General features: G+C 61.5%; 1 protein-coding gene across 4 annotated transcripts in view; it reads right to left on the reverse strand.

The window, feature by feature from the left end:
• Nucleotides 1-409: 409 nt before the first annotated feature.
• The window catches only part of HS6ST1 (heparan sulfate 6-O-sulfotransferase 1), a 40,344-nt gene continuing 12,934 nt past the window's right edge, over nucleotides 410-27,819 (reverse strand). The window contains exons 1-2 of one of the 4 annotated variants that reach the window (XM_029224849.1): nucleotides 4,499-6,514; nucleotides 410-3,734 (exon numbers count right to left, since the gene is read on the reverse strand). In XM_029224849.1, the coding sequence (XP_029080682.1) occupies nucleotides 3,026-3,734; nucleotides 4,499-4,887 (1,098 nt within the window). In that variant the 5' untranslated portion in view covers nucleotides 4,888-6,514 and the 3' untranslated portion in view covers nucleotides 410-3,025. Of the gene's footprint in view, nucleotides 3,735-4,498; nucleotides 7,148-14,278; nucleotides 26,801-27,819 lie in introns of those variants that run through there. The other 3 variants (XM_029224846.1, XM_029224847.1, XM_029224848.1) reach the window with 3 other exon arrangements.

The following is a 27,819-nucleotide window of genomic DNA, read 5'->3' on the forward strand; positions in this document are numbered from 1 at the left end:
TCTTGGTTCCCTGACCAGGGATGGATTCTGGGCCCTCGGCAGTGAAAGTGCAGAGTCCTAACCACTGGACCGTCAGGGAAGTCCCTAAGTTATTCTTTGCGGTGATGACAGTCACATTTCTTACTTTCACAAAGCAAGGCTTTAGTGACACAGTGTGTTAACTCCTCTCTTACTGGGCTGCCGCCTGCTCCTGAGGGAAGCCCGTCTGCTCCTGTGTGATTCCTGTGAGCTCACAGATGCTCATTTCGAAAATCAAACCGGGATGGTGCCATGCCAGGCGCGTTGCTATGTGACCACAGACCACACACACCAGCGCTCCTTTTCAGGGTTTATTTCATCTGCTAACATTCATCTTGACCTAGACAAAAACAATTAGATGATTATGACTCGCGTTTCCATCATCAACTCATTTTTTTGTATGAGTCACCAAAAGGTTTCTTCTCAACACTTTTTTTTTTTTTTTAATAAGAAGCTATAAATAAATAAAGCTTTAAACGCTCCTGGGTTCAAGTTAAACTCTTCCAGTTCCCAAAACGTTCACAGACTCATTGCTTGGACAGTTCTCTCGTCCCTCACGCCTCCTCCGAGAGAGGACATCGAAGGCCTGGGGTGGTGGGAGCGGGGAGCTGCTCGCTCACTGCATGTTTGCTTCTGTCCCTCAGCCCTGGGAAGAGCCCTGGGGAGGCCATCCCTTCCCTGGAGCCCCAGCCGGTGGTGTTGGAGGAGACGCTGCAGGCACAAGAAGCCTTTACCTCAAAGCAGGCGTCCTGAGCCGGCAGTGCTGGACGGGAGACTCAAGTGGCCGAGGGGCACTGCCAGCTGGTGCTGTCACTAGCACCCCTGCCTGGATGCTGGCCGGAGCCAGGACCTCCTTCCAGATGCAGTGAAGAAACCGAGGAGACCGTGTGACTTGGGACAACGGGCCATGAGTTAAAACACTCCATTATGTACAAAACACATCCTGCACTCGGGCCACACCCTCAGGAACGCACCTTGGGGAGGGCTGCTCGAGCCAGGCCGCTGGCCGGGTGCCCGGGGGGCTCACGTACAACAGCTCTCCTCCCGGTGGGAGGCCACAGCAAGCCCCTAGCGTCGCGGGTGCTTGTGCAAGACCCCAGAGCTCTCGTGAACGTGTCCCGCCCTCCTCCCTGGAGCGCGCCCGCCCCAAATGAGTACTGGAGCAGACCCCCATGCTGACCTTCACACCCCTTTCAAAGAGCTGCCTGAGCACTCACCTCCTTAGCACGATGTGTCAGCTCTCAGGGGCCTGTTGACTGCGCTGTCCTTGGACTGCAAGATGAAGCGGCCAGCGCAGGAAGCTGGCGGGCGGGGGGGGGGGGGGGTGAGGGGGGGCGGCTCAGGCCAGACAGGCAAAGACTAAAGCTGTTGGCTCCTGGGTAGCCACCTAACCCTTCCGGTGCTTACGGAAGGGTCTCGGCTCCGACCCCCTCATTCCACAGGAGGGCAGCTCGGGTGGCCAAGGGGAACCTGGGGCAGGGAACCCTGGCAGGATCTGCCCATGAGGCTGCCGGGGGCCCGGGGCCCTCACCACCCTCGAGTCTGGCCTGCAGCTGCCGGGCACGTGTGCCTCCTCTCCTGGGGAGACGGGGTGCCCATCCACCTCGGGCGTGGGGCTCACACTCAGCTCCCCAGAACCAGGTCTCGGGCCTCATGTCGGGGGGAGGGGGGTGCACGTCCAGAGGCGACGCTGGCCTGGCCTCCTCGAGCACAGGAGGGATGGGCGTGGGGCAAGTGTCTACAGTGGACTGAACATGGCTTCTCCAATCTGCAGGGCTGCGGGGAACAGGCCTGACCAGCTGGTAGGGGCAAGGGTGCAGGAAAACACGGGGAGAGCCCAGGGTCGGGGGGCTGTGTATCTGGGTACTAGGGGAGCCACCCAGAGCTGTTTCTTCCAATCCTGGAGGAGAATCTGAAAGCCCGAGTACCCTTTCCTGGCTGTCCTGAACCACCGTGGCCCCAAAGTATGGCTCGTGGGCAGTGGCTGTGGCCTGCAGAGTTCCAGCCAACGGAGGCTTGACTGAACTTTATACACGGGGATGTGGGGGGAATTGGGTCTAAGTCCCACATAAATGTCCAAGTCATGGGCTTGGGGCTGGGGGCAGCCCACTAACAAAGCCCAGAGGGTCAGAAAGGAAAATGCGGGCAGGGAGAGCTCTTGATTTCTGTCCCCCTTCCTGTCTGAGCTGGTCTGGCTGGGAGGTCTGCCTGGACACGGGAGGAAGCATCCTCACCTATGGCCTTCCTACTCCGGGGATGCCCTCCGCCCATGCAAGGGGTCAGTGCAGCATGGGGACCATCTCCCCACAGCGCCCCTTGGTCTGGGGACTGAGGAAAACAGGGTGGGGGACCCCAGGTGATGTGCTTTGATCTCTTGACCCGAAGCATGAAGCCACACTGTGGGTTTTGACCTTGGGCTAGAGAGGGGAGTGGGCTTCCCAGGGGCTGGACTAGAGTCTTCTTGGCTTTAGATGGGGTGGGCCCTGACCCTGAAGATGGGTGAGCTGGGAGCTCCATTCCTGAGGCTACCTCAGAGGGCTGCCGTGTCTCCACGCAGGCCTTGGGGCCAGGGGTTCCCTGGAGGCTGAGCTACCTGCAGGGTGGGGTGGGGTGGGGGGGGGAGCAGGCGTGTGCCTGGTGGGCGTGACCACACACCTGGCCTGGCAGGTCCGCCTTCCGCTGCACTGGATTTTTCTAGTCTTCAAACCTGTGGCCGTTGTGACCAGGAGGACGGGAGAGCGGGGACGTACCTGCTCCCAGCCCTGCAGGCCTGGTCGGGGGTGTCCTCCAAGCACCCTTCCCTCTGACCCAGTGGGTTCCCACGTTGATTTCTCAGAGCCCCGGCCTGGGAGGGTGGGAAGAACCGACCCACCAGGCCCACCCCTTCCCCTCCCTCAACCGTCCGTCCGTCTTCTGGCAAGCGGACGGGGGTCCTCTTCCCACGGAGTTCTGGGGGCCGAGTGTGTTGGTCAGTCTGCCTGGTCCCACCTGCCCCCGCCGGCCGCCACTACCACTTCTCGATGATGTGGCTCATGTAGTCCTCGGTGGGCACGCGGCCGGGCTCCTCGGCGTCCCCCCGCGGCGGCGCCTCCTTGGCCCGGTGCAGCAGGCGCTCCTCGCGGCTCCGGAGGCGCTGCTGCCGGCGCTCCAGCTGCCGCCTGTACTGGTAGCGCTGCTGGAAGAGGTCCCTGGCGTAGTCGTAGAGCTGCACGTCCAGGTCGTTGAGCTCCTCGATGCGCCGGATGGTGTCCTCGCCCACCTCCACGCCGCCCGCCCGCGTGCTGTTGTACTGCATGAAGGGACGGATGAACTTGAGGTTGAACGTCCGCTCGAACAGGTACTGCGTCTTGCGCTGGAACTCGGTCAGGCCGAAGAAGGCCATGCCCCGCAGGTTCTTCTTGGCGCTGTCCAGCAGCAGCTGGGCCCGCTTGCCCTCGGGGATGAAGGACAGGTTGTAGCAGCCCACCAGGCTCAGGTCGGCCAGCATGCGCACCTGGCGGTTGCTGGCCAGGTTGTAGGGGCAGTCCATGAACTCCTGCAGCGTGCAGCCCGACCAGTCCGTGCCCTCGTAGCAGGGCGGCAGCTCCTCGGGCGTGGGCGTGCGCCCGTCGCACATGTGTAGCGATGTCTTCCACGTGGCCCCCCGCTGCACGTGCCGCCACTCGCTCAGGTAGCGGGACACGGGGTCTCGCAGCAGGGTGATGTAGTAGAACTTCCTGCAACGAGACGGGGAGCGGGCGGAAGGTGAGGCCGGGGCGTCAGGCAGGGGTGGGGCAGGTAGGGACCACTGGGGGGTGAAGGAGAGGGGAGGCTGCAGCCCTGAGTCGGATGGTGCTGCTCAGCGCCTACGCTATGGGACCCCCGGGGAGTGGATTCACCTCTGAGATCAGCCATCACATCTCAGGTCTCCAAAGGGCCACTGCTGAATGAGAAACCCGGGTGTGAGATGTGATGTAACCTGCAAAGGTCTCAGGCCACCACCACAATAACGAGTGTGACCGCTGCAGTGTCCTGCAGGGCCCAGCCCTGGTGCCCTCCTGAACCCTGGCCCAGGGTCTCCTCTGGGGCCTTCCCCCGAGCCCCAGGCATGCCCTCCTGTCTGCTCGCATCTTGGGAGGGGCAACCTGACTTTGCCCTGCAGGGGGTGGAGGAGAGTGGCCCCAGAGTCCACACTACCTGGTACCAGACGTTTAAAGAGCTGTCACAGTGGCAGGCTTGGTGCAGCCCAAGGGGCCACTGAAAAGTCACTCACAGTCCCAGGCTGCACGACAGGTCTGAGCCAGGGCCTCCCACTGGGCCCACTCCACCCCAGGCTCCTGCAGAGCTCCAGTGGGGGAGGGGCACCAGGAGACCACCCAGCCCCCGGGGTGAGCCATAACTCATATAATTTTTATCGTCTCCCAGGAACTGTTCCAACCCCCAAGGAGTTGGGCACCAATGCCACCTCCCCACGCTGTGGGTAAGGGGCATCCATCCGTACCATGCGAGAGCTGACTCAAGGAGGGCTGTGCCCCCTTCTCCTTGCTCCCTCGGGGTGAGAGGCAGCCGGGATGATTCAGGTTCCTGCAGGGTGTGCTGTGATGATCGGCCCCAGTGCCAGGAACTGTGACGGGCCTGGTGGGTGTGGGTCGCCCCAGGGGGGGTTTGCGGCTCTTCTCGGAGCCCTACCTCCAGGGCTGGCAGAGCAGCTGCCTGTGCAGGTGGGGCAGGTCCCAGGCCAAGGGGAACCAGGGCCTGGGGCGAGCAGCCTAGAGTGTCCTCGGAAGTGGGCAGCAGGGGCCCACTGGGTCCCCACACACCACTCCTGGGGGGGTCCATCCCCCCTTCCCCGGCCCCTGCCTGATGGCAACATGGAAGCTGCACCCACATTGCCCCCTCCTCACTGAGGCCCAACAAGAGCAGCCCTCACACTGCCCTCTGGGAAGCCACGGGGGCACAAGACACGTCGCAGGGTCTGGCAGTGCCCTGATCTGACCGCATCTCCCAGGGGGCAAGGGGGCCCTGGGGTGCAGGCATGATAACTAGCAAGGGCGAAGGTGACGGGGTACCACCGGGGGTCACCCCAGCCTTAGGGGGGCACATTCAGAAAACCGCAGGAATGGCAGACAGCGGGAGAAGGCCTGGGCAGAGGCCACCCAGGGGGCTGGGGGAGGGAGTCCGCAGGGAGGAGACAGCAGGATGGGCATCCTGACTCCTGCGCCCTCCGCGAAGCCTGGGCTCTCCCGTTTGTGCCTCGGGCCCCCGTCAGCTCTCATGCGCCCTGCCCCAGCCCAGGTGCTGACAGCGCGCTCCTGGCCTCTGCAGGCGGTCATGTCCCAGCCCCTGGGGTGGGGTGGGGTTGGCTGGCAGCCCCGATGTGACCCCCTCCCCCAGCTCCTGTGGAATGTGCCCTGGTGGCTCTGGCTGCCCCTGGGAGAAGAACAAAGGCGCACCTGTGCCCTCCCAGCTCCTCTCTGACCACTGGGACCGCCCCCCCCCCCCCGCTTGCTGGCTCCCAAGAAGACACCCCAGGGCCTTTGCACGAACTCTGTCCTCCCTCTATTTCATCAGCTGACTCTGACTCATACCCTAGACCTCAGCCAGAACCACTTCCCAGGGAAGCCTCGTCCTGCAGACACCGCTCCCTCTTGGGCTTCTGTCACAGTGGTAACTTTCCACTGACCTCTCAGCTCACCCTGCGGTAGGGAGGGGGCGGCGGGGAGCTGGTTCCTGTGTGTGCGCCAAGCAGGGCCGTGGTGCCTCTCTGGGGACAAGACTGGGAGGGGCCAGATGGTCCAAGACAGAAGGTGCCTCGAGGCAGGCCCCTCACACAGCACCTTCAGCCCCCGGTGGAGGAAATCAAGCCTTGAGAGGTTAGGCAGCTACCTGGAGGCCCCCAGTGGCTTCAGCACTGGGGTAGGGCGGGAGACCAGGCCCCTCTCTGCAGACCCTGGTTAGGTGGACTGGCACGGGTGACAAAGACCTTCAACACAGCCAGGACGAGGAGGTCAGTTCATCCCAGGGCCAGCCTTCTAGAGACCTAGTGTATGACATTTATAAATCCTGACCACAACAACTGCTTCTAAAGAGGCCACGACAGACAGGCAGACACAGAGATACACCTAGAAACGCACGTGGACAAACACAGTGCTGCGTGCAGGCTGCTGGCACACACCGTGTCCACTGCTGAGCCCGGCTGGTCCCTTGTCTCGTCCTCGGCCCTCCCCACCCCGTGTGCACACGGGCAGGCTAGCGTGGTGGATTCTCCTGGACACAGAAAACCAGAGTATGACGTGTCAGCGGACAAAGATTTGTCTACGTGGCCCCACCGAAGCCACTCGGGGTTCAACCTGGTTGCAAGGTGACCTCTGATGGCAAGAACTCACGGTGCACAGCGGGGCACCAGCGCCCGCCCCAGCGTCCGTGTCCCCACAGGCCTCTGCAGTCACGTAGGCCTGGAGCCCTGCGTCAGCACTTGTCACCACCCACCACGAGGGCAGGCTTGAAGAAGCCCAGCTGCCCCCGAGACCCTCACGGATCTCAATGCACCCTTGAGAGGGGGACGGGGCCGCTAGCCCTCCTGCGGCGTGCCGGAGCCAGAGCCGACTGAGCCCCCTGGGCCCCTGGGCTCACGCTGACCCCCGCGGCTCCCCTGTGCACCACATGGGTGCTGAGTGGGACGGCCTTGCTCATCGCTGCGTCCCTGGGTGCTGGCCTGGCTGGACAGGAGCAGGGGCTCGCCCGTGGTGACCGGGGCGGTGGTGTTCGGATGGGGCGTGCTGAGCCTTCTCTGTTCAGGACGTTGCCAGGCCCTGGGCCCCCGATTCTGTCCTCCCAACACGGCCTGTGGAGACTAAGGGTCCAGGCAGACCCTAGACCCTGTGTGAGGGGCCAGCGGCCCCCGGTCACTGCCCAGCCCCAGCCCCGCTCCTGCCTGGACGGCACGGGAGCCCCTGTGGGTGCGTACCCCTGACCTTGGGTGGCCTCCTCGAGCCATTTCACTCGAAATGAATTAAGTGCTTGACTTCTCATTGTTTCTTTCCTTATCTCCTCCGCCATGTCCTCTCTGTCCTTCTGGAACCCTTGTTGGTTAGCAGTTGGACGGCCTGGATGGGCAGATCCTGCTGGAGGGTGAGAGGCAGAAGGCCCCCTGTTTGTGGGGGACCCCAGATGTGAGTGCAGGGGGAACTTCGCTCTGGGGCAGAAACCCTGTAGTTTCCTCTGGGGTGAGGCTGGGGCAGAAGCTGGGTCCCCCATGAGCGTGCTGGTCTTGGTGTCTCGGGGGGTGGTGGCCAGGGAGGCAGGGAACGCGCTAGCCCGTGGTGGCGTCCATGGCACTGATCACGCCCTCGTGCTTAAGGCAGGAGGGAGGGTGCAGGTGTGCATCCTTGTGCTTTATTCCCTATGTACGTTCACGCAACTTCTTTTGTATTTCCCAAACACTGTGTGATAAGGAAAGCAGTTTTAAAACCAAGGTTTTCCAGGGCGGCCTGCGAGGCCCCTGCTGGCCTTGCAGGTGGACCAGCATTCTTGCCAAACCTGGAGCCTCAGTTCCTCAAAGCGTCTGGTGTCCCCTCCCACCTCTGTGCCAGCCAATTCCAGGTGTCTGCAGCCCTTTCCTTACCCCTGACCCCTTCCTACATGCTAATGTGAGTAGGGAGTGGCTCCACGGGGGAGGGGAGAACCCCTTGGGGGCATCACCTCTGGGGACTGTGAGGGTGGCCAGTCTTCTGGGTCAGTCAGGGCCGCCCTGTGGCTTGTGAACTAACCACATGATGGTGAGCCAGCTGCTCCTGCCTCCGGGAAGGAACCACAGCTCCTCCGGAGCTGGAGCTCCCAGCTGATGGCCGGCTTCCCATCCAGGAGGGCCTTGGGGTGCAAACAGGGCCAGCAAACAGTGCGCCCCACCCCCTGGGGCTCCCCTTTCCTGCTGCCAATCCAAAGGCGGGAGACCAGGGACCCTGTTTAGTGACTTGTCGGGCAAATTATGCTCTGTCAGGGTGGGAGGCTTCTGGCATCTTCTGCAAGCACAGCCCTAACCCACATCTTGGCCTAAGTGGGAGCCCACTGTACCCCAACTTCCAGGGCAGGTCTCCGTGGAGCAGGGCTGCCTGCTACGTCCCAGGACAGACCGTCCTGCCTGTGAGTCGGGGGCAGGATTCACAGCGCTGTCACCCTAGCGGGGCACACACTGGGACCGGAGGGATGACAAGGAAGCCCTGCTCACACCTCTTCCTCTGAAGCTTCCATCACTGGCTGCTCGCCACCATCTAGCCAGCCAGCCGGCACCCCACACGGTCCACTGCTGGCGGCAGGACGTGGCATGAGGTCGTCCCTCTGCAGCTGTGTGCAAGGTCATTCGGGCCGCCACCATGCGCCATCCCTCTCCCCAGGGTCTTCACCCCACCCTCTCACCCCAATGGGGGCAAGCTCTTGGAAGGCAGGCCTATGTACTGGGCACACCGCAGTGCCCTGCTCAGCGCGGAGACAGCCCACGGCATCCAGGGCCCACTGCCCCGCAGTGGGCTGGGTGGTGGCCACGGGAGTGTGTTCAGTGCCCAGGCTCGGCCGAGGGTGCACGTGCGGCCCGTGCACAGGGAGGGGGCCTCACGCTCAGTACCTCTGCCTTCAGCACCCAAGCTGCCCACGGAACCCATTGGGTTGGGGGCTGTCCCCGGGGAAGTGGGCGGAGCCACAGTGGGAACGGCTGCAGCTGGGTGGGCGGAAATGGGGTGAGGAAGGAGGTGGAAGCCTGTGGCCCTGCCCTGGCACTCCATGGACGCACAGCAAAGGACATAAACCAGCAATGCCCCCAGGGCCCTGACAACGGCACCAGTGCCCACTGCCAACAGGCTTGTGACGTACCAGGCAGAGCCCGGGACCCAGGCACTGCTCCCCTTTCACAGAGGATAAGCCCAGGCTCAGAGGCGGGCAGGGCTCTTAGAGCGCTCTGGGCTGCGTGGGGCGGAACCAACAAGGGCAGCAGGAGGTGATGAATGGCACCGCTCACCAACGGGGCAGGTCAGGAAGGCTTCTCAGAGACGGTGGGGACACAACCCTTCGTGACCTGAGAAGGGGGCAGTGCAGGCTTGAGGTGCAGGCGGGGCCGGACAGAGAAGGGTCTTGTTCATTTATAGGAAAACAAGCTCGGATGGGAAGTGGAACAGAGTGCAAATTCACGTGGATTCAAAGACAGAACATAGGACTTCAAAGAAACTTCATGCCGTGAAACAATTCTAGCCTGCCTGGTCTACAACCACTCCCAAGAGCCCACACGTGAACCGACCGCGTCATGCTTCCTTGCATTTAATTATGCTCTGTTTAATGCTTTCTGCGACCTTGGCTGTTCTGACGTTTTTGTGTGCCCTGGTTCGGTGCATCCCACAATCATGTACATCCTAGTGAACAAGGAATGTGTTTTGTTCTCGGGTGCAAACACTGCTGTCAGGGAGCGGCCAGCTCTAAAGTTTTAAGAGTCTGAGTTCTCACGGGACCAGCAGCCAGGAAGCCCTGCTTTATTGATGACAAACACTCAAACGGCCTCTGGGAAAATTCTGCAAGGTGCAGCTTTGCACTCCTTCCTTGGAAGGTGACAGCTGTGAGGTGGCTGAGTGGCAGGGGCTGGGGTGCCTGCCCTGCCGCAGGGCTGGGATCAGGGGGAGGGCCCTTCTCACTGGCCTCAGAAGCCCCTCCCCCTCCTGCCCGCTGTTGTGGGCATCGGGCAAGTCGGAGCCCACAGTCCCGACTGGGAGGCCCGCTCTGTATCCTGCATACTTTATCAATGATGAGGAAACCTGGCTCGCAGAGATGGGTGGCTGATGCAAGGCTCAGAAGCAGAAACGGCCCCTCCCCTCCCTCGGGTCACACCCATGGCTGGAGGAGCTTCCCTCTTCTGCCCCAAACCCCACTCCTGGCCCTCCTCCTGGGAGCCGGGAGAGCCGGGGTGGGTGCACAATTCTGTGGCTGGGTGAGGGGCTGGATCAGCAATTACGCTTCCAGAAGGAGTCTGCTCTAAAGAGAAGGGCTGAGATGTGGCAAGTCTGCTGCAGGATGCTGGTGGCACGCCGGCCATTACAGGAGACACGGACGCAGAAGCCAATGGCAGACACACACGGCAGACGGTCCTGCAGCCAAGGGCGCAGATGCTCACAAGGCTGCTGGTGCACAGAAGGGCCTGTGCCTACCTGTGCGGAGACAGAAGGCATTATTAAGTGGCTCTCAGAAGAGCGAAACTATGGATTTTCCCCAACATTTTATTATGAAAAACTCAAACTTAAAGAAAAGTTGAAAGTTCAGTGAACACTCATATGCCCAAACGGGTGACTTTAACATTTTTGGGGATTTCCCGGGTGGTCCAGTGGTTAAGAATCCAATTTCCAATGCAGGGGACGTGGGTTCGATCCCTGGTCAGGGAACTAAGATCCCACATGCCGCGGGGCAACTAAGCCCATGCACCACGACCACTGAGCCCATACGCCACAACTAGGGAGCCTGTGTGCCGCAACTTCTGAGCCTTGCGCCACAACTAGAGAGCCCACATGCCGCAACTACTGAGCCCACGTGCCACAACTAGAGAAGCCTGTGCGCCGCAACAAAGACCCAGTGCGGCCAAAAAAAAAAAAACAACAGAAAAACAAAAAACTCCATTTTCTTCTTTATATACTCTATTGCCTGCAGTGAGCGCACGTCATTTACGTAACTGAAATCAAGTAATAAAGGTTATAAAACATCCCTGTTGCTTGGGGTGCGAAGAGGCCAGCAGAAAGAGCCAGCTTTGCAAGCTCTGTGCTCACATGTCCTCTGTGATAGGATGCCAGCTGCCCGCTCCGCTCCGGGCTGGGGGCTCCAAGGGCAGGGCTTTTGTGAACAAGGTTCTAACTCAAGGAACAAACTCAGACCCTGAAACGAAGGTGGATTTTTCTACCAGTGCTAGCAGAGCTGCAGCTCCCTAATTGTGGGTGAGGACACTGTTATTTAGCATTAGAATTAGAACCTTTTTTTTTTTTTTTTAAAGAAATACTGTTGTATTACTTCCAGATATACAGTCCCTGAAAAAAAATTAATGCCATAGGGGGATTGGCTTCACTGCCACTTTCTCCCCCAGGACGAGCTTTGGGGTCCCAGAGCAGCAAGGGAAACTCTGTGAGGGGTACCTGAGGCCCCCTCTACCCCAACTCTGTACTGTGGTCTCCCAGGGACCAGGAGTCCCTTCATGAGGACACACTGTGAAGCCAGTATCCAGACGGTTAATTTTCAAAAAAACCATACTCTGAGGGGTCTCCGGAACTTCAGAGGGAGGACCCTGGGGAGAGCTTGCCATGGGGCCTGCTCAGGTGTGCAGGAGCCTCCCAAAGCTTTGCTCTGATGACCGTCCCACCCCAGGGCCTGGGGAGCATCCCAGGGTGGGGGTGCCGGCTTGCTTACCAAGGTCTGGGTCCCCCTCCCAGCAAGAAGATGACACCCTTCGGGAGGTCATGGCGTGCACCACCTTGGTCATTAGGTCACTGAGCCGGGCCCTCGTCAGCACTGCGTGCTGCTCACCTAGGCCAGGCACCCCCCAGAGCCCACGGCGGAGCGAGCAGTGCGGGCCCATGCGAGAGGGGCCCCCTGGGAGGAGAGGCGCGCCCTGCTCTGAGCGGCATGGCTGGGGAGCTGGACCATCCCCAGCAGCACAAGAGTGAACCAGCTGATGAAACGGACAGTCTCTACTGGCTCTGGCCAGCACTCACCTCCCTGCACCAAAGCACGGCGCCCCTCCCGGGTACCTGCAGGAAAAACCCAGGTCAGCAAGTGCTGAGCTGGCAGTGCAGGCTGGGGAGCCCCTCTCCAGATGCAGGTAGGAGACGCTGGCCTCAGGCCTTTCTTCCTGGGCAACGTGTCCGCAGAGCGGCTATGAACTCATAGCTGTTATTTTTGTCGATTAACTGACTCTGCTTCCCAAAATACCTGGGTTGGGAGAGCAGCCCCGCGGCATCAGTGGTCAGGTGCTGTGTGCACACAGGCGGGCCAGTCCTCCCAGAGCCCCTGCGCCCCGGACAGGCAGAGCCTAAAGCGGACACAGTCCTTGGCAGGACCAGAATGGAAGCTCTGGGGCTGGCGCAGGCCCCTCGCTGGTCGTCCCAGCTGGACGGGTGGCGAGGAGAATGCCGGTCCAAGGCCACCTGGGCACAGGAGCCCTGTCGTCCTTCCCCAGCAGGCTGGGGCCCAGCTGGCCTCACAACTCTGCTCCCTGCCCTGCCCACCTCCAACAAGGTGGGAAGGCCCTCCTTGGCTCACCCAGGGAGCTGAATTGTTACAGACAGTGGGGAGAGAGTCCAGCTACTGGGAGTGGCACTCACGTGGGCCCCCAGGTGGCTCCACAGGTTTAGGAAACAGCATGGAAATCCCTGAGGAGAAAGAGGCCCAGGAAGTGTCTTGTAGCCAGGTGTGGCTGTGTGACTAAGCTTGGCCATCAGGATGTCCTTAGAGACACCTCCTCCCCCACACCGTTCTCCTCCTGTTGGCTGCAGCATGGATGTGCCTGCAGAGGGCCAGCAGTCGTCTTGGACCATGAAGCAGAAGCCTTGCTTTCTGGGGATGGTAGGGCCAGAGAAAAAGCCTGGGTTCCTGGTGCTTCTTGCGGCTGCACCACCTGCCTGGCCTGCCTACGCTGGGCTCCTTTTCAAAGAGAGCTACCCTATCTTGGTCTCTGAACCTAATCCATCTACTCCGGACCAATGCACGAGGACCCAGGCATGATCAGTGGTGAGTCCAGCCAGGTCTGGGGCGAGGCATTAATTTAGTGAACCCTCAAGGCTTTACCCTGGTCATCCTGGACACTGCCAGACACCCTATAGGAAGAAAATATTCCCATTTTGCAGATAAGGAAACTGAGGTTCAGATAGGTTAAACAGCAAACCTGGCCACAGAGGCTGGTGGCAGTGCTGGGATTGGAGCTCAGGCCCCCGGAGCCTGTAACCGCCTGGGGAGAACTGGTCACCTGCTGAGCCACAGGCCCCAGAAGGCACATGAACACATCACCTGGCAAAGTTGGCCCTGGCCACCTTCTGACCACTTGCCAAACAGCAGTCAGGAGTGCTGGTATTTTTAACTAAACTATGGACTCAATTTACGATCCATTTCCTTTAAAGTACAGTGAGTTAATTAAGAGTCAGAGTGGTCTGCATAAAGAAAAAACACATCCAGACCTGCAGGGAGGACGAACCAGCCCCGAGGAGAACCACTTTACCCAGAAGCTGTGACCGTCTTCCTGATGGCCGCCCCGGGAGGGGAAGAGCCAAAGTCCTGGGCTTTGCCCGGCCCTGGACCTGGGCACCTTGGCTATGGGATGCGGGGCAGGCCTCCCGGACAGGTTCTCCTCTGGTTCCAGCCCCGCTCCAGCCCTGCCTCCTGCTGGCTGATGACAATAATGCAGACGCAGAGCTTGGGGGAGGGCTTGACTCTCACGGGGCCCCGTGTCCCTGCCAAGGCAGGAGCGGCAGGGCTGAGAGCCGGGCTGCCGTGAGCCCGCACTGAGCCCAATGCCTCTGTGGCCCTGCCCCTATGACCTTGCCCCCCATCCCAGGGGGAAGCTCGTGCCCCCAGGAGCTCCCACCTGAAGGAGGAGGGCCCGGCTGGAGGCCTAAGCCTGCTGGGGGCGTACGGGCCACGTGGGCCCCCAGCTCCAGATGCAGGCCTTTCTGACCACCTGCTTCCAGGGCCTCTGGGATTCTGTGCCTGAGGGATGCACACGGCTCACAGGGGAGTGCTGGCCTGGCCCTCGCATGCAGTGTGCCCACTGCCCCCGGGGCCGGTCTGTACAAGCCGCTGGGAGGGGGCCGTCAGAGTTGCGTGGAGGTGCCAGCAGGACCCAAAAAGGGAGTGGGTGAGAGTGAGGGGGGCTGTCTGACCCCGGGCTGCGGGACCTGGGGATGGGACCTTCACGGCAAGGCCTCCACAGCAGAAGGCCCCTCCCCAGGCATCCTCCACGCGCACATCTCCTGCCAGGCTAAATCCTGCCTGGAGGCTCACACGCTGCCTCCCTACCCACGTGGGTGCCCTGGCTGCCAATTACTGCCTAGTACTGGCTCAGAGGGGCACTGCTGGGAGCTGAGAGCCCGCATCCCTTCCCTGGGCCAGCAGGGACACACGGGCGCTCTGTCCCAAAACAGCTGTCCCAGTAAGGAGACAGTAGGGCGAGGGCTGTCCCTGTGATATGAGGCATCCTCGCAGAGGGGGCGGGTCAAGCGTCAGACTCTGCCACCCCCCCCCCCCGCCCCGTCCCCACCTCCATGCCGGCCCCTCGGAGCCCGTTACTGCCTCCTGTGCCTCCCAGGCTCCTGCAAGGATCTGGTGAAAGGGAATGTGTCAAGCAGCCTTGCAGCCTAGGAGATCCACAAAGGTGAGGAACTCGCAGCCCGGGGAGGTACAGAGGCGGGGAGCTGGGGGACCACATCCCTCTGCGTCCGGGATCGGCACCCTGCCTGGGACCCCATGGTCCCCTCCCGTTGGGCTTATCCTTTCCTCCGTCACAGGAGCGCGTGCTGTGTGTGGGACTGGTGCAGCCCTGCCCTCCTGCAGCATCTGAAGGACTGGACCTGTGACCGTGAGACACCCAGATGAACAAGTGCCAAGAGATCGGGTGCCTGATGCAGGGTCAGGGTCAGGCAGGGCCTCTAAGGTGTGACATCTAACCTCAGCTCCGAAGGAGGAGGCCCGGCAGAGGGCAGGGGTGGGGGTGGGGCAGCGTTCCTGCAGAGGAGAGGCCCAGGCCAGGCCGGGGGCAGGCACACCAGGGCACAGACCAGCTCATCTAAGTGCACAGGTTGGTGAGAAGCAGAAAGGAGGTCTTGGTTTCAACGAGGAAAGGACGTTATCAAACCGTGGGAAAAAGGAAATTCCCGCCCTTGTTTCAAAATTCCAAGTGGCTGAAAAAATCCCTATGAAGGAAACCGAGCGTTCTGAGTTCAGGCTTCGGAAGCACCTCTGCAGTCGGCTTCCCCCTCCCCTGACAGCACCTAGAGTTCCGTGGGCGGATGAAAAGCTTCCCTTGATTTCTACACAACGTTAGCAAAATTTCAGGGAAGCAGAGCAGGCTACCTCAGCCCCTGGCTCCGCGACCCAGAGAATCCGAGGCACTGCCGATTGGGTGGGGGACGGCAAGGGGGTCCCCAAGGCAGGAGGGCCCCCCGAGTGCATTCCAGGGGCCTGCAGCCCCTGCCTCCCCCTCAAGGCAAGGACCCCACGTCTGCAGGAAGCTTGAGCTTTTCCTCCCCAGCCCCCTGACCTCTGTGATCCCACTGGACCCTCACAAGGCCCCCCAGGACAGCCATGGTGTGACTTAACCACCAGGCCAACACACACTGAGGGGAGCTGTGCGCACCGAAGGGAGGAAAGGCCCAAAGCCAGAGCTGGGTACCACGAGGGGCAGAGCTGGTGGCCGCAGGTGTGGCCGCAGGCTGGTCCCGCCTGGGCCTCCAGCCAGGCCCCCAGCACGTCTGCACTCCTGGCTCCAGCCTGTGTGCCGGTCACTCTCCATTCCTGACCAGGGGTGATCGCCCTGCAAGAACCTCTCAGTGGACACGTCCAGCACTGGGGGCTCGGGTGCCCCGCCCACGAAGGTGCAGGTGAGGTCTCCTTCCCAGATGCACACAGGGACAGACCGTGCTGTGCCTGGCAATGGCGCACAGACCCACAACAGACCTCCCACAGCACTGATGCCGAGGGACCCAGGATGGATGCCGGGCCCCTGACCACCCCTCCTGGCAGGTGACCAGAAAGGCTGTGGCTGCAGGGGGTTCTGGGAGCCCTGCCCAGGGTCGGGGCCACAGGAGGATATACTGGCAATGTCCTCCCAGCTGAGGTAAGGCTTACGCCCCACCTACCCAAGCATGGGCCTTTCCAGAGACGTCCCCTCCAATGAGCAAAGGATGGCTTTCTGGGAGCTTGTCTGCTGTTCCCAAACTCTGAGGTGTGGCCTCAGCCTCAGACTGTCGACCGAGTGTCACAAGCGGTGCTCCTCCGGGCTGTCCGAAGGCCGTAGGGAGCCTCCCTCCGCCCCCCAACTCCACCAGGCTCCCGTCTGGGCTCCCGGGCGGTGCTCCAGCTAAGGGGGCGCTGCTCGGGAGGTGACCCAGCCCGGCACCTGCGGGGCCCCGCGGGGCTGCCGTTCACATTTCGTGCCTGCCCGCCTGGTGCTTTCTGGCTTTCGACACCGGCGGGGAGGCTTCCCTTCCATCTGAACACGCACGCCCCCTCCCCAGGGTGGAGGGAAGGTGACCGAGCCCTGCTCCGTCCCCGGGTGGGGACGTGCGCTCACCGACTGGGCCCGAGACCTGCCTCCAGAGCCTTCATCTCACTCGTTCTGCCCGCAGGCCTCTGCTGGCGCTTGTCCCCCTCGTCCTCCCAGCCTGTAACCGCAAGTGTGGCCCCGGGCATACAGCACGCACGCCCGGCTCTCCCTGCCCCTGCCGTAGCCTCTGGGTTTCTGTGCCAGGGACGCATCCTACGGCAGTCAAGGCCCAGCACAGAAGGCCCACGCAGCGGGGCACAGCTCAGTGGACACGGCCCCCCCCAGGTGACAAACAGTTCAGGGCCTAAAACGAGCTCAGGGAACTCGAAACCTACGCCCGGTGACCCCATGGCAACAGGGACAGCCCTTCTGGGGACTCTGCATGACACAGGAACACACGTACGTACGCGTGATGAGCAAACGCACCACGTCAAAACTCACGTTACAGCTTGATGCTAGCTCTGGAAAACAGAAACTGGGCCCAGGGGAAAGACGGGGCAGAAACACAACACACGCCAAATGTGGAGGGGGCTCGTCCCCGGGCCTGGAGCTCTGGGCAACTTTTTCTTCCGCTTTCAGTTTTTTGTATTTTTCCAATTTCATACAATCAAGCCTGTAATTACAAAACAAACAGATTAAAGGCCTTCTGTGTAGCTGATCTAACCTGATTTTCTCGCTAGAGGTTCGTAGTCAGAGGCCTGGGAGGCCCTGGGCCTCCCCCGTGGCTGTGCAGACGTCTCCAAAGCCACGAGACCACCAGTCATCCGCCTGTTTGGGGGTCAGGAGGGCCAGAGCTGGTCTGGGGACCACTGGGGGCATCCGTGGCACCCCCTCCAGGCTCAGCCTGCTGACCCCACGGCTGGGGGCTGGCTTCACGCCCCACAACACGCCTGCTCCCACAAGCGAACCCCTGCGAATCCTTCCCTCTCTTGCGGCCGCATGGAGCCTGTGAACGGAGACGAGGGGGCTGGCATGTGCCCCCCGCTCCGCGCACACACATCCTCCCACACAAGCAGAGTCGGCCAGGGGATGATGGCCTCACAAGCTCTTTGAACAGGAACTATTTTTCCCCAGACACAGAAATCCAGGGCCGAAACGGCACGCCCCAGACAGGAGCCACGTCATGCCCAGGTGGACTGCTTTCTCCTGGCCTGTGGGCCCTGCGCTCCCGGAGGGGCAATCATCCCGTGAGCTGGGAGGGCAGTCACCTCGGCAGTGACCCTTGGTCCTGGGGGCCAGAGAAATGGACCTTTCCAGAACCAGGAACCGCCAGGCCACCTCAGGGGCCCCTCCACCAAGTGCTTCTGTGGTTGGCAGTGGGGCGTAGCTGGCACACACTTGCTTTACTCCTGCAACCTCTGCGGCGGGCACCGCTGTCAGATGCCCTCTGCAGACGGGCAAACTTCCGCCGCTGAAGTTCCCCAGTTATCAGGGGCGTCCACCCCCGGTGCGTGTGTCTGCCGCTGACTGACCCCAGACACAGGGTCTCCAGGAGCTGGGGCAGGACGCACCGGGAACGGGGCTCCCTCCCTACCTGCCACGAGCTCGGCCACTTAGCTGCTGTGTGGCCCTGACGGGTAAACCAAGGAATGTCTCTGCATCTGTTTCCTCACCACATGATACAGACACCATGCCCCCCACATGAGGGAGGCCATCCGGGGACCTCCAGCCCAGCCAGAGGGAAGGAGAGGAGGGCCACGAGGGAAGGAAACAGCCAGAACGAACTCATCTCCTCTCGCCAAGCGTGGGCAGGGGCACTGGGAGAATGTGCGAGAGAGAGAGAGAGAGAGAGAGAGAGAGAGAGAGAGACGGAAGCCGTCAGTCAAATATAAAAACCACAAGTAGCCCCATAAGCTTAAAAACAAAACAAAACAAAAAAACAAAGCAGTCGTTAAAAATCTTCCTACACGTTAGAACAAGAGACAGCACACACCTACCGGCACGTATGCCAAGATGACAGATGTTAACAAGCAGTGTGTCTAAGTAAAGCGCTAAAGTTTTACTACTATTTCAACTGCTTGGCAGGTTTGACATTTTTTCAAAATAAAAAGTGGGGGGGACAATTCCTACAAAAAAAAATGTCTACCCAATTTTAAAAGAACAGATTATCAAACTCTCCTAGATAACAGCAAAGCAATGCACATGCTCACCCCCAGCTCATTCTATGAGGCCAACTAAATCACATACACGAGAAGAAAGGAAAATTACAGCTCTTTTCATTCTCAATATAGACGTAAAAAACTGCAAACAGAAATCTTATCGAATCAAATCCAGTAGAGCATATAAAAGATAAGACACCATGACCAAGTCAGGTAATCCCAGGTATGCAAGGATGGTTTAATACGAGAAAATCCATGTATCTGATTCATCACATCCACGGATTACAGACGTCCACAGATGTGTAAGAAGTGCTTGCTAAAATTAAATAATTATTCATGACTGCAAGAGGATTCCCTTAACTTGATAAAGTATCCAAAAGAACCCAGAACCAACATGGTCCTCATGGGGAGGAGTCAGATGCATTTCCTTTAAGACAAGGAACGGGGCAAAGACGCCCACTCCCTGGGCCGCAACTCTCCACTCCTCCGATAAAATGACAACAAGGACCCTGTCTGCCCACCTCGTCTCTGCTGAGCACCTGTGTGCAGGCACTGGGCTGGGGCTTCACCCTCAGAACCTGGACGCGGGAGGGGGCTGCTTCGCATGCCCTGTGCTCTCTGCTGGGTCCTGGAGTGCCTGGTGTTAAGGGTCTGGGTGGCTCTTGGAGGGCTGAGGGTTCTGGGGGTTTGGGGCAGCCATGCAACCGGAGCAGCGGTAGCCTTACTGGCCTGCATCCTCCCTGTGCTGAGCCTCCTGGGGCCTGGGCCTTGGGCAGGGAGCTCAGCAGGTGCGTCAGCCAGAGTGCCCGCTTCTGAGTGAGCTCAGTGGGCTAGCTTCTGGTCCCCCGAGGGAGAGGCCCTGGCTGCATGACCTGGGGTCTCCAGAGGCCGGTGCCCCGTCTGGAGCAAGTGGATTGGCAGTGCTCACATGGTGGCAGGATGGGGGCCTCGCCTCTCCAAGCCTGCTTCCTGCTTCCTGGCAGCGGGCTTCGCTGCCTTAATCAGCTGGCCCCTTCTCCATCTGTGGGAGATGCGGGTGTGCTCAGGGAACAGAGCAGGTCCCTGCACAGACCCGGAGGGGAACAGCCCCTGCAAGGATGAGTTCTAACAGCTCTGCCCTGAGCGCAAAAGGCCCTGGCCTGCTCCTGGGCCCAGAGCCTGCTCACACTTCATCGGCCTCCTTGACCCCAAGGTGGCCGCGGGGAGAGGGTCTGGCCCAGGAGAAGGCCTCTGCGTGCCCGGCAGAGGAGCCCGGGCCTGTCTGGGGGTGGAGGGAGCCAGCTGGGGGAGGCTGAGCTGGGCAGTGGTGAGCAGAAAGGCCTGGACATCAAGAGCTGGGGCAGGAGGCCAGTGGCCGGGGCTGAGTAAGCACCAGGCCCTCCCACTGTCACGGGGACCAACTTGGGTGAAAGGGGTGTGACCTGAGAGAGGCCATGCCCAGCTACCCACGCCCGTCCTTTCCCGGAGCCCAAGTCTGGCAGGACAGTGGCTTGGACGGGATCCCGGCCCATCTTGCACTACACACTCAGGCCTGGCATTCGAGGTAGGGACACCCACGCCACATGCAGACGAGGAAGCAGCGGGCCCAGGCCTATACCAGCCTGGACACAGAAACACTCAGGGCTTGAGCCTTGTGCTAAAGGGAAAAGTGTGTTCGGTGCCCAGGAGCTCCGGGACCTGCTTGCCAGGAGAAGCTGGCTGAGTGCCCATCAGCACGGCTCTCCAGGCCTGGCTGATGGGAGACGACAGGCGAGGATGCCAGCGTCCAGGCTAGCACCCTATCCCTGGGGGAACGCTGACAGTCTAACTGGGAAGCCCGGGCATGACACCAACGTGAACGGGCAGCGCCCAGCACATGAGGCCAGAGCTCTCCTGGCTGTAGGCGCTGAGCAGAAGCCCGGGCTGTCCTGCAAGGGGTGTCCCAGCGCTCAGGTGGGGACAGCGGTGCCCTGAAGCAGGGGAGCGGCGATGAGGAAGTGAGTAGGGCCCTACGCTCGGGGCGCTCTGCGGGCTGCAGGCCAGGGCACGAGGTGTGACTCACTGGGAGCACGGGGGCGGAGTGGGGGGGCCCGGCAGGGTACAGTCAGCTGGCAGGCTCCATCTTGAAAAGACGGCCTGATTCACACGGGAGGATGCCCGAGGCGCAGGAGATCCTGAGAAAGGCCGTGCAAGGAGCTGCGGCTGGGCCTCTGCTTGGTCACACCTACGCCTCTGGTCACTAGGCTCCTCTCCTGGGGTAGCAGACAGGCCCCAGCCCCAACAGGCTGCTAAGCCTCCCACTGTGGCAGCAGGCAGAACCCGCGGGGCCCCCCTCCCGGCTCAGAGGCAGGGCGTGGCCAGTGTGCAGGAACCTGGGGGAGGGAGGGGCAGTAGCCCAGGCTTTGTACCTTGGGACCCTGACTGTGGGGCGTCACCCCCCTCAGGGCATCTCTAGGCAAGTCCAAGGGGCTGTAGCACAGGGTTATCCCCCCACTGGAGGGCAGGCCCCCCTGTATCTCTGTCCCCCAGACACACAGGGTCATGCCAACGTTCCCACCTGGACACATCTGTCTCCCCAAGGTTCAGGGAGGGCAAAACCCATGGTCAAGGCCTGTCTGTGGGGTTCCTGGTGGGCCTGGCCCGCTGGGAGCTCAGGGTGGGTCTATGGAGAGCCACCCCACTGCTGTGGACCCCTGCCCCTGGCACAGCTGAACCTGGGCCCACCCCAGCCCGGGTCCTCCCAGCACGTCCGAGGGACTCTGGAGGCCCTTTGAGTTATCTTGAGACACAGGCCCTTTTCAGGACCGAGGTCCCCGTGCCATTGGAGCCCACTTAGCCCCTCACCACCACCTTGGGAGCAAGGGCTGACAGGTCAAGGGAGGACTGCATGCCTGCCACGACCAGGTGTGGCCCATGGCTGCCCACTGCGTGCCAGGTCCCCGGGGGAGGGGGCTCCCTTAGGGGTCTGAGTCCAGGCTGGCCTCCCTCCTGTCTGGCCCCACGTGCTTCACCCACTGTGACAGCGCCTGCCCCTCCCTCCCACTCCTGCTCTGACCCGCTCCTGCTGCAAAGGGGTCCTGGAGGCCACCCTGGGGGTACCCAGGCCCACGTCTGGGGTCCTGTGTGTGGCTACAGGCCCCTCAGCTGGGCAGGACCTGAAAGCTTCTGTCTCAGGGACGCCGGTGGAGCTGCTCCCCTGCTCAGCAACCCTCCAGGCTGTGCTCTCCTGTCCCAACAGCCAAGCCCTCGGTGTGGGCAGGGGCCCCCAGGCGGACCAGGCACTCCCGTGCCCAACTGCGCGCCCGCCCCCTTGCCGAGGAGCGCTGCTCCCCAGTCCTGTTCCGGGGAACCTCCTCCTCTCCTTTTTCCCCTTGGACCCTCTCCACCCTGGCCCACCTCTCAACCATGGCGTGGCACACAACATGGGGCTCTTCTCCTCTCCTGGCCTGTCTCCCACTAGCCTGGCCCGTCTGCCCAGGTGCCCAGGGCCGGCACAGGGCCTGAGTGAGGACTCAGAGAACAACTCGGGCTCTGAGGCTGGGAACGAAACTGACCAGGGAGCGTGACGCTCACCCCGAGACGTTCAGCAAAAGCAGTCCGTGGTGGTAACCTCGGCCACCATCGCCCATCCACCGGGCAACTTTCTGACACAGAGTGGGGAGGTCAGGAGAGCAGCTTCCGGACTTCCCAGAAACCGCGGCTCCGCGACCCCTAGACAGGAAGGGGCCCTCCAGGTTGAAGGAGCAGCTGCAGTCGCAAACCATGGGCCCCAAGAGACCTGGGGATGGACTCCCTGCTGGCTGAGGCCACCCCTCAGGGTGTGTGCAGCCTGCATGGAGAAGCAGGGTGGGCCTGGGCGTGGATGGCACCCCCAGGACCCAGAAGAGGAAGGCGCTGCAAGATGGGGTTTGAGTGCGTCCTGGAGGCCAGGACCAAGCCCCACACCTTCTGTACCCCAGGGCCGATCCTGCCCGGGGCTCTGGGCTGAGGCGTGAGGGTACACGAGGAGGGGGCCTCACTGCCAGGCCCCAGGAGGACTCAGAAGTCGGGACACACGCATCTAAAACTTCTCACAAGGAAGAAGAAAAACATGGCCCAAACTGTGTCTGGAGAGTTAGCTGAAGGGCCGTGGCCTCCAGCCCTCCAGGGCGCTGCCGCGGCCCTTCCTGCCGGATGAGAAGGCTTCCCACTGTGCGTCCAGGGCCTTGGCTGCTGAGTGATGGCTTCAGAGGCAAAGGCCCCTGCACTGTCCCTGACGTGACACCAATCTTGGTGGGAATCAGGAAACAGGAACGTGAAGCCGACAAGCCTGCAAGTGGCGCCAGCTGGGCCGTAAATCTCCTGCCTGTCGCCCAGAGCCCTGCGCCCAGGAGAGGAGCGGTAAGTCTACAACAGCCTGAGACCCGGGAGCCTCCAGACGACCCTGTGCAGGGATCCTTCATAAACTCCGGGTGCCCGAGGCCACGAGAGCTCGGCACATGCTCCCAGCACCCCCCAGCCCGGCCAGCACGGGGCCCCGGGGACGGACAGGCAGAGAGGACACGGGGGCGGCCTGGCACATAGAGCCCACGCGTGCGCGGCGGCCTCAGGCAGCACAGACGTGGCTGCCTCCTGGCTGCCCACGGGGGGCTGAGGAATTAAAAACCAACCTGGGAAGTGCGAAGGGATTTGCGTGCCACACAGGGCAGGAGTCTGTGGCCACGACGAGACCCAGTCAGTCTCCCAGCTGGCCTCGGACCATGAAAGGGCCACACTGAACGAGGCAGAAGCTGAACTGACCATGCTGGGATTCCCAGGCTGTGGGCCTGGCCCCGGTCGTGGGTCCACACTGAGACCACCGCAGGGCCAAGCACACCATGGACCTGCAGCTCTTCAGCTCAGCTCTGGAGCCAGTGCGGGGAGGGGGGAACGGCCCTCTCCTCTCTGCACCTATCCAGACCCTCTGCTGGACTCCTGCCCCAAACTCCACATAGCGCTGTCCCACACCCCAGCCTGCCCCAACTGCCGGGCCCACGGAGTCTGAACTTGGCCTTGCCAGACTCCTCCCGAGACCCCAAGCAACTCCCACCCCAGCGCTTCTGCACAACATTCTGGACCGCCCTCCCCTAGGCCGTGACAAGTCACCAACCAGAAAAGACGACATGCTGGTACGGACGCGGAGAAACTGGAACCCTTATGTGCATTCTTGATGGGAAAGTAAAGTAGGATGACGGTTTCCTGAAGAAATTAGAACGTATAATTACCACGTGATTCAGCAATTCCACTTCTAGATAGATATCCAAAGAATGGAAAGCAGGGACAGGAACAGCTCTTTGCATGCCCATTCACAGCAATGTTATTCAAAGGAACAAGAGGTGGAAGTAACCCGAGTGTCCACTGAAGGATAAATGGAAAAGCAAAATGAGGTATATGCGTACAATGGCATGCCGTTCAGCCTGAAACAGGAAAGGAATTCTCTCACATGCTACAGCATGGATGAACCTTGAGGACATAATGCTCAGTGAAACAAGCCAGTCACAAAAGGACAAATTCTGCATGAGTCCACTTATACGAGGTCCCTAGAGGAGCCAAATTCATAGCAGCATAGAGTAAAAGGGTGGCTGTAATGCGCTGGGTGGGAAGGTGTTTAATGGGTAGAGTTTCAGCTGTGGGAGACGGAAAAGTTCTGGAGACGGATGGTGGTGATGGTTGCACAACGATGTGAACGCACCTAATGCTACTGAGCTGTACGCTTAAAAACGGTTAAAACGGTAAATTTTATGTTACGTACACGTTAGCACAATCAAAAAAAAAAAAAGTCTCTCCTACAATGGAGTGTCTGCAGCCAGCCCCGGGCAGAGCAAGTCTTGGGCAAAACCACAGCAGGCTTCTCAGGAAAGAAGGAGGCCCTCCTCTGGGTATAGCTGCTCCAGGGGACCCGCAGTGATGGGGAGACAAACGGAGCCTGCCCAGTCTAAACCGGCCCCCACCCCTCCCTCAGCTCTCTCGGGGGGTGGGGGTGGGGCGGTGACAGGACCAAAGAGGAGACCAGGGCACCAGCCTCAGGCGTGACCCGGCCGAGAACCCTGCTTCTGTTCTTTGGCCAGACAGAGCAGGGGCGCAGCCAGCATCTGCCTCGCCTGGTGGGGACAGGGGCGCACAGCCACCCCCTACACTCCACGCCGATGCTGGGGACCCTAGCCCCAACCGCCCGTGAGGTGGGGCTCCAGAGGCTCACAGCACCCAGGCCTCTGCCCCGCCGGGCCCCCCAGCGCTCTCAACAAACACACAAAGTCAAGGCGACAAAGACCGTGAGCCCAGGGCGACAGGGAAACCACTGGTGGTCTTTTTTAGGATTCCGATCTCAAACCTGGGACACGAGGGTGGACAGAAGGGACAGCGGGCAGTGCCCTCTCCTCCGGGGCCCTCTCTGGGCGCCAGGCACCCCAGCAGGCCGCACTTCCCACCCCCAGGGGAATCGGAGAAAGCAGCACGGGCCCATTTTACAGATGGGGAAACCGAGGCATAGACTGGTCACATTTGCCCGGCCACAACACAGGGGGCCTGAGCTAGGCTGTCTCTGAAGGTCACGACCTACTCTGTGCCAGATCCTCTCAGCAAAGAGTCACGGTGGCCCAAGCCTGTCTTCAGGGACCCCGGTTGTCGGTGGGACGGAGTCCAACAGGGCGGGGGAGGCTATGGTGGACAGAAGCTCATGGCCTCTCACCCGCCCCTGGCCCTGCAAACACTGTCCATCTGCCAGGCAGAGGCTGGGGCGCGGGGGGGGGCGGTGGTCTCGGCCAGGGGTTCTGCTGGCCTCTTCCTATCCATACCCGACACCCAGGTTCCCCTTTCAGGGCCCAGGCTGGGGCAGCACAAGACGTCAGACCCCAGCCAGGTGAGCTCTGCCCGGCTCTGCCTGGCAAACGGACTCCAGGACCCCCTCCTTTTACACCTTCCACAAAATCGGGGGCCTTCTCCAGGGACCCCCTCGAGGAAGATTTTGACCCAGAGTTCCCACGGCTAATTCCAAGGCCTGCCCCTACCTCGTGTCCCGCGCCGTCACACTTGTCCGAGAAACCAGGACTGCTGTCACTGTCATCAGCCAGGGTCCCCCCTCCTGGGAGGCCAGGAGGAAGAAGCCGGGGAGCCAAGGTCCAGCTGTCCAGGGAGTCTGGTCTTCCAGCCCATGACAGCCTCCTGCAAAGCCCAGGGCCCGGCCCTCCCGGCTCTCTGCGGGCAGGGGGCTGAGCGCTCAGCTCCAGGCTGCCCCCTGCCCGCACTTCTGCAACAACAGCTAATTTCCCATGAACACACGTCTCCTTGATGTCCTGGCCTGTTCGGAGGTGGCAGGAATGAAGGGGTGGCCCAGCCACAGGGTGGAAAAACCACTCGGCTCTTAAAGGGGGCTAGCGGGAAGGAATCTCAAAGAGGGGGAAATGTCTCAAAGTGCCAACCACTTGTAAGGAAGAAAGGATTCTTGTTCCAGGACGTTTCTGGGTCGTCGCTGCCCCACAGCGCAAGCTGTTGCCGGGAGTGTGCACGGGCGTGTGCCTGGGAACAGGTGGGGTGGCTGCGTGGCAGTGTGGGTGCCTCGTGCGGCCTGGGGTCAGCCCCGGCGAGGCCCCCGGCCCCTCACCCCGCCCTCTCCCTGGGGAGGGGACCCCGTGTCTCTGAGGAAGTCCAGTCCCAGCCCGAGGCTGCCGCTCTGGGCGGTGGAGGATGGCCTGTGGCTGGCCTGACGTGGAGCAGACATCTCAGAAAAGGCCTCCAAACTAGAGCTGGGGCCAAGGCACGCTCCCCATGGCGGCGGCCTGTCAGCTTTACCCTGGTGGTGTGCACGGCAGGCGTCGGGGCAGGAGGCGCTGGGAGCCGGCTGGAGACTCAGCAGGCGTCGGACCAGGAGCTGCCAGTCGTGGGCACCGTCTGTGCGCAGGACCGAGGTGGAGGTGCTCGTTCCCACCTCGGGGACACGTGCGCAGGTTCAAGGCCGTGGCCCTGCCCGCCAGAGCCTGGCCCCCATGGCATCCTCCGACACCAGTGGAAACCATGGCTGAGTGTGTCCTCGGGGCTCAGCTGGCCCCGGCCTCCCCAGCCAGAACCACTCAGAGGTCCCAGCTGGGCCTGAGGGCGGGGTGGGGCAGGGGACAGAGTGCCAGCCCCTCCACGTGCCCACCATCCTCTCCCTGGATGAAGTCGAGCCCCAGTCGATCGGAAAACACTCCCGCCTGACCCACGAAGGCAATCCTGTCTCTCAGGAACGCTCACCAAGCACCCGGGAACCCGGAGGGCTGCCAGACCACATGGCCCCTCGCCACGCACAGTGGGGCTGCAGCACGGAGGCTTCCAGCCGGGCCCGCACTCAAATCTGGCGCTGCTGCTTCCGAGCGAGGCCTCCCCAGAGAGGCGCAAGAGGAGGACGCCCCGTCTGGGCCCCATGACTCCCAGGCCAGCTCCCGAGCTACGGTATGTGCTTCTGTTGTAGGAAGAAAGAACGGAAGGCAAATATTTAAAAAATAGTTTTCAGCTCTGGCACTAAATTTTCCACAACTCTGAGCTTCCTTTTTGCTGCACGTGGGACCGACCGGGCTGCCTCTGGGCGCCCTCCGACTCTGCCAGGATGCTGGCTGCATTCCTGGGATGCCCCTCCCTCAGTAAGTCGCTGCTCCCTGGGGCAGGACTGGCGCCCCACCAGAGCACCGCCCCCTCTCTGAGGACTGGCTCCAGAATGATAACTGCCAAGCAGCTGTAGCCAGGGGTGTGGGTGGTACAGACGGGGCTCCAGGACCCTCGGGTCTGCTGCCTGAGCCACGGGACCTCTGGCAAGTCGCCTGACCTCTCCGTACCTCTGCTTCCCCACCAGTAACAGGAGAGGAGTGGAGCCACCTCTCGGTGCACCTGAGACAGTACCTGTGCCCACTTGTCCCTGGAAACCAGGGCCAAGTACCCAGAGGCCGGCAGAGTGACTGGGGGTCCAGGGTGTACCGAGACTGGGGCAGAGCAGGGCGTGTGTGAGGGGACCCCGACCTGACGTCGCTTGGAGAAAACCAGTGAGGCCTGGCCGATGGATGGCAGAGCCACCCGAGGGGCCAAGGCCCTTACACTGCCCCGGGAACTCGAGGGGGGCCGCAAGTACAACCCAAGGGAGATGCCGGATGCCGCGACCCCCGGGCCTTCCCACACCTGGCTGCCCGTCAGATACAGCTGGGCACCCGTTGCAGACACGGCTGGGCGGCCCTGGAAGGGAGGGCTGGGGGCCAGGATCCCACACCAGTGTCCTTCTGAAGACTGCACAGAGTGAGGGCTCCATCAAAACCCACTAAAGGAATTTAAAAAGACTCGGGGGGGTCCATGCACAGAGCCCCGGGCGGTCAAGGCTGGGGTTTTCTGTGCTAGCTCAGCAGGCAAGAGCTGCGGGCCCCCCAGGCTCAGGCTCGTGTGCCAGCTCTGTGGCCAGGGCCAGCGGGGACCTCTGAGTGGCTCTGGCTGCGGAGG

This window comes from Monodon monoceros, unplaced genomic scaffold, assembly GCF_005190385.1.
Source record: "Monodon monoceros isolate NGI ecotype Baffin Bay Population unplaced genomic scaffold, NGI_Narwhal_1 Super_Scaffold_16, whole genome shotgun sequence".
NCBI classification, from domain to species: Eukaryota; Metazoa; Chordata; class Mammalia; order Artiodactyla; family Monodontidae; genus Monodon; species Monodon monoceros.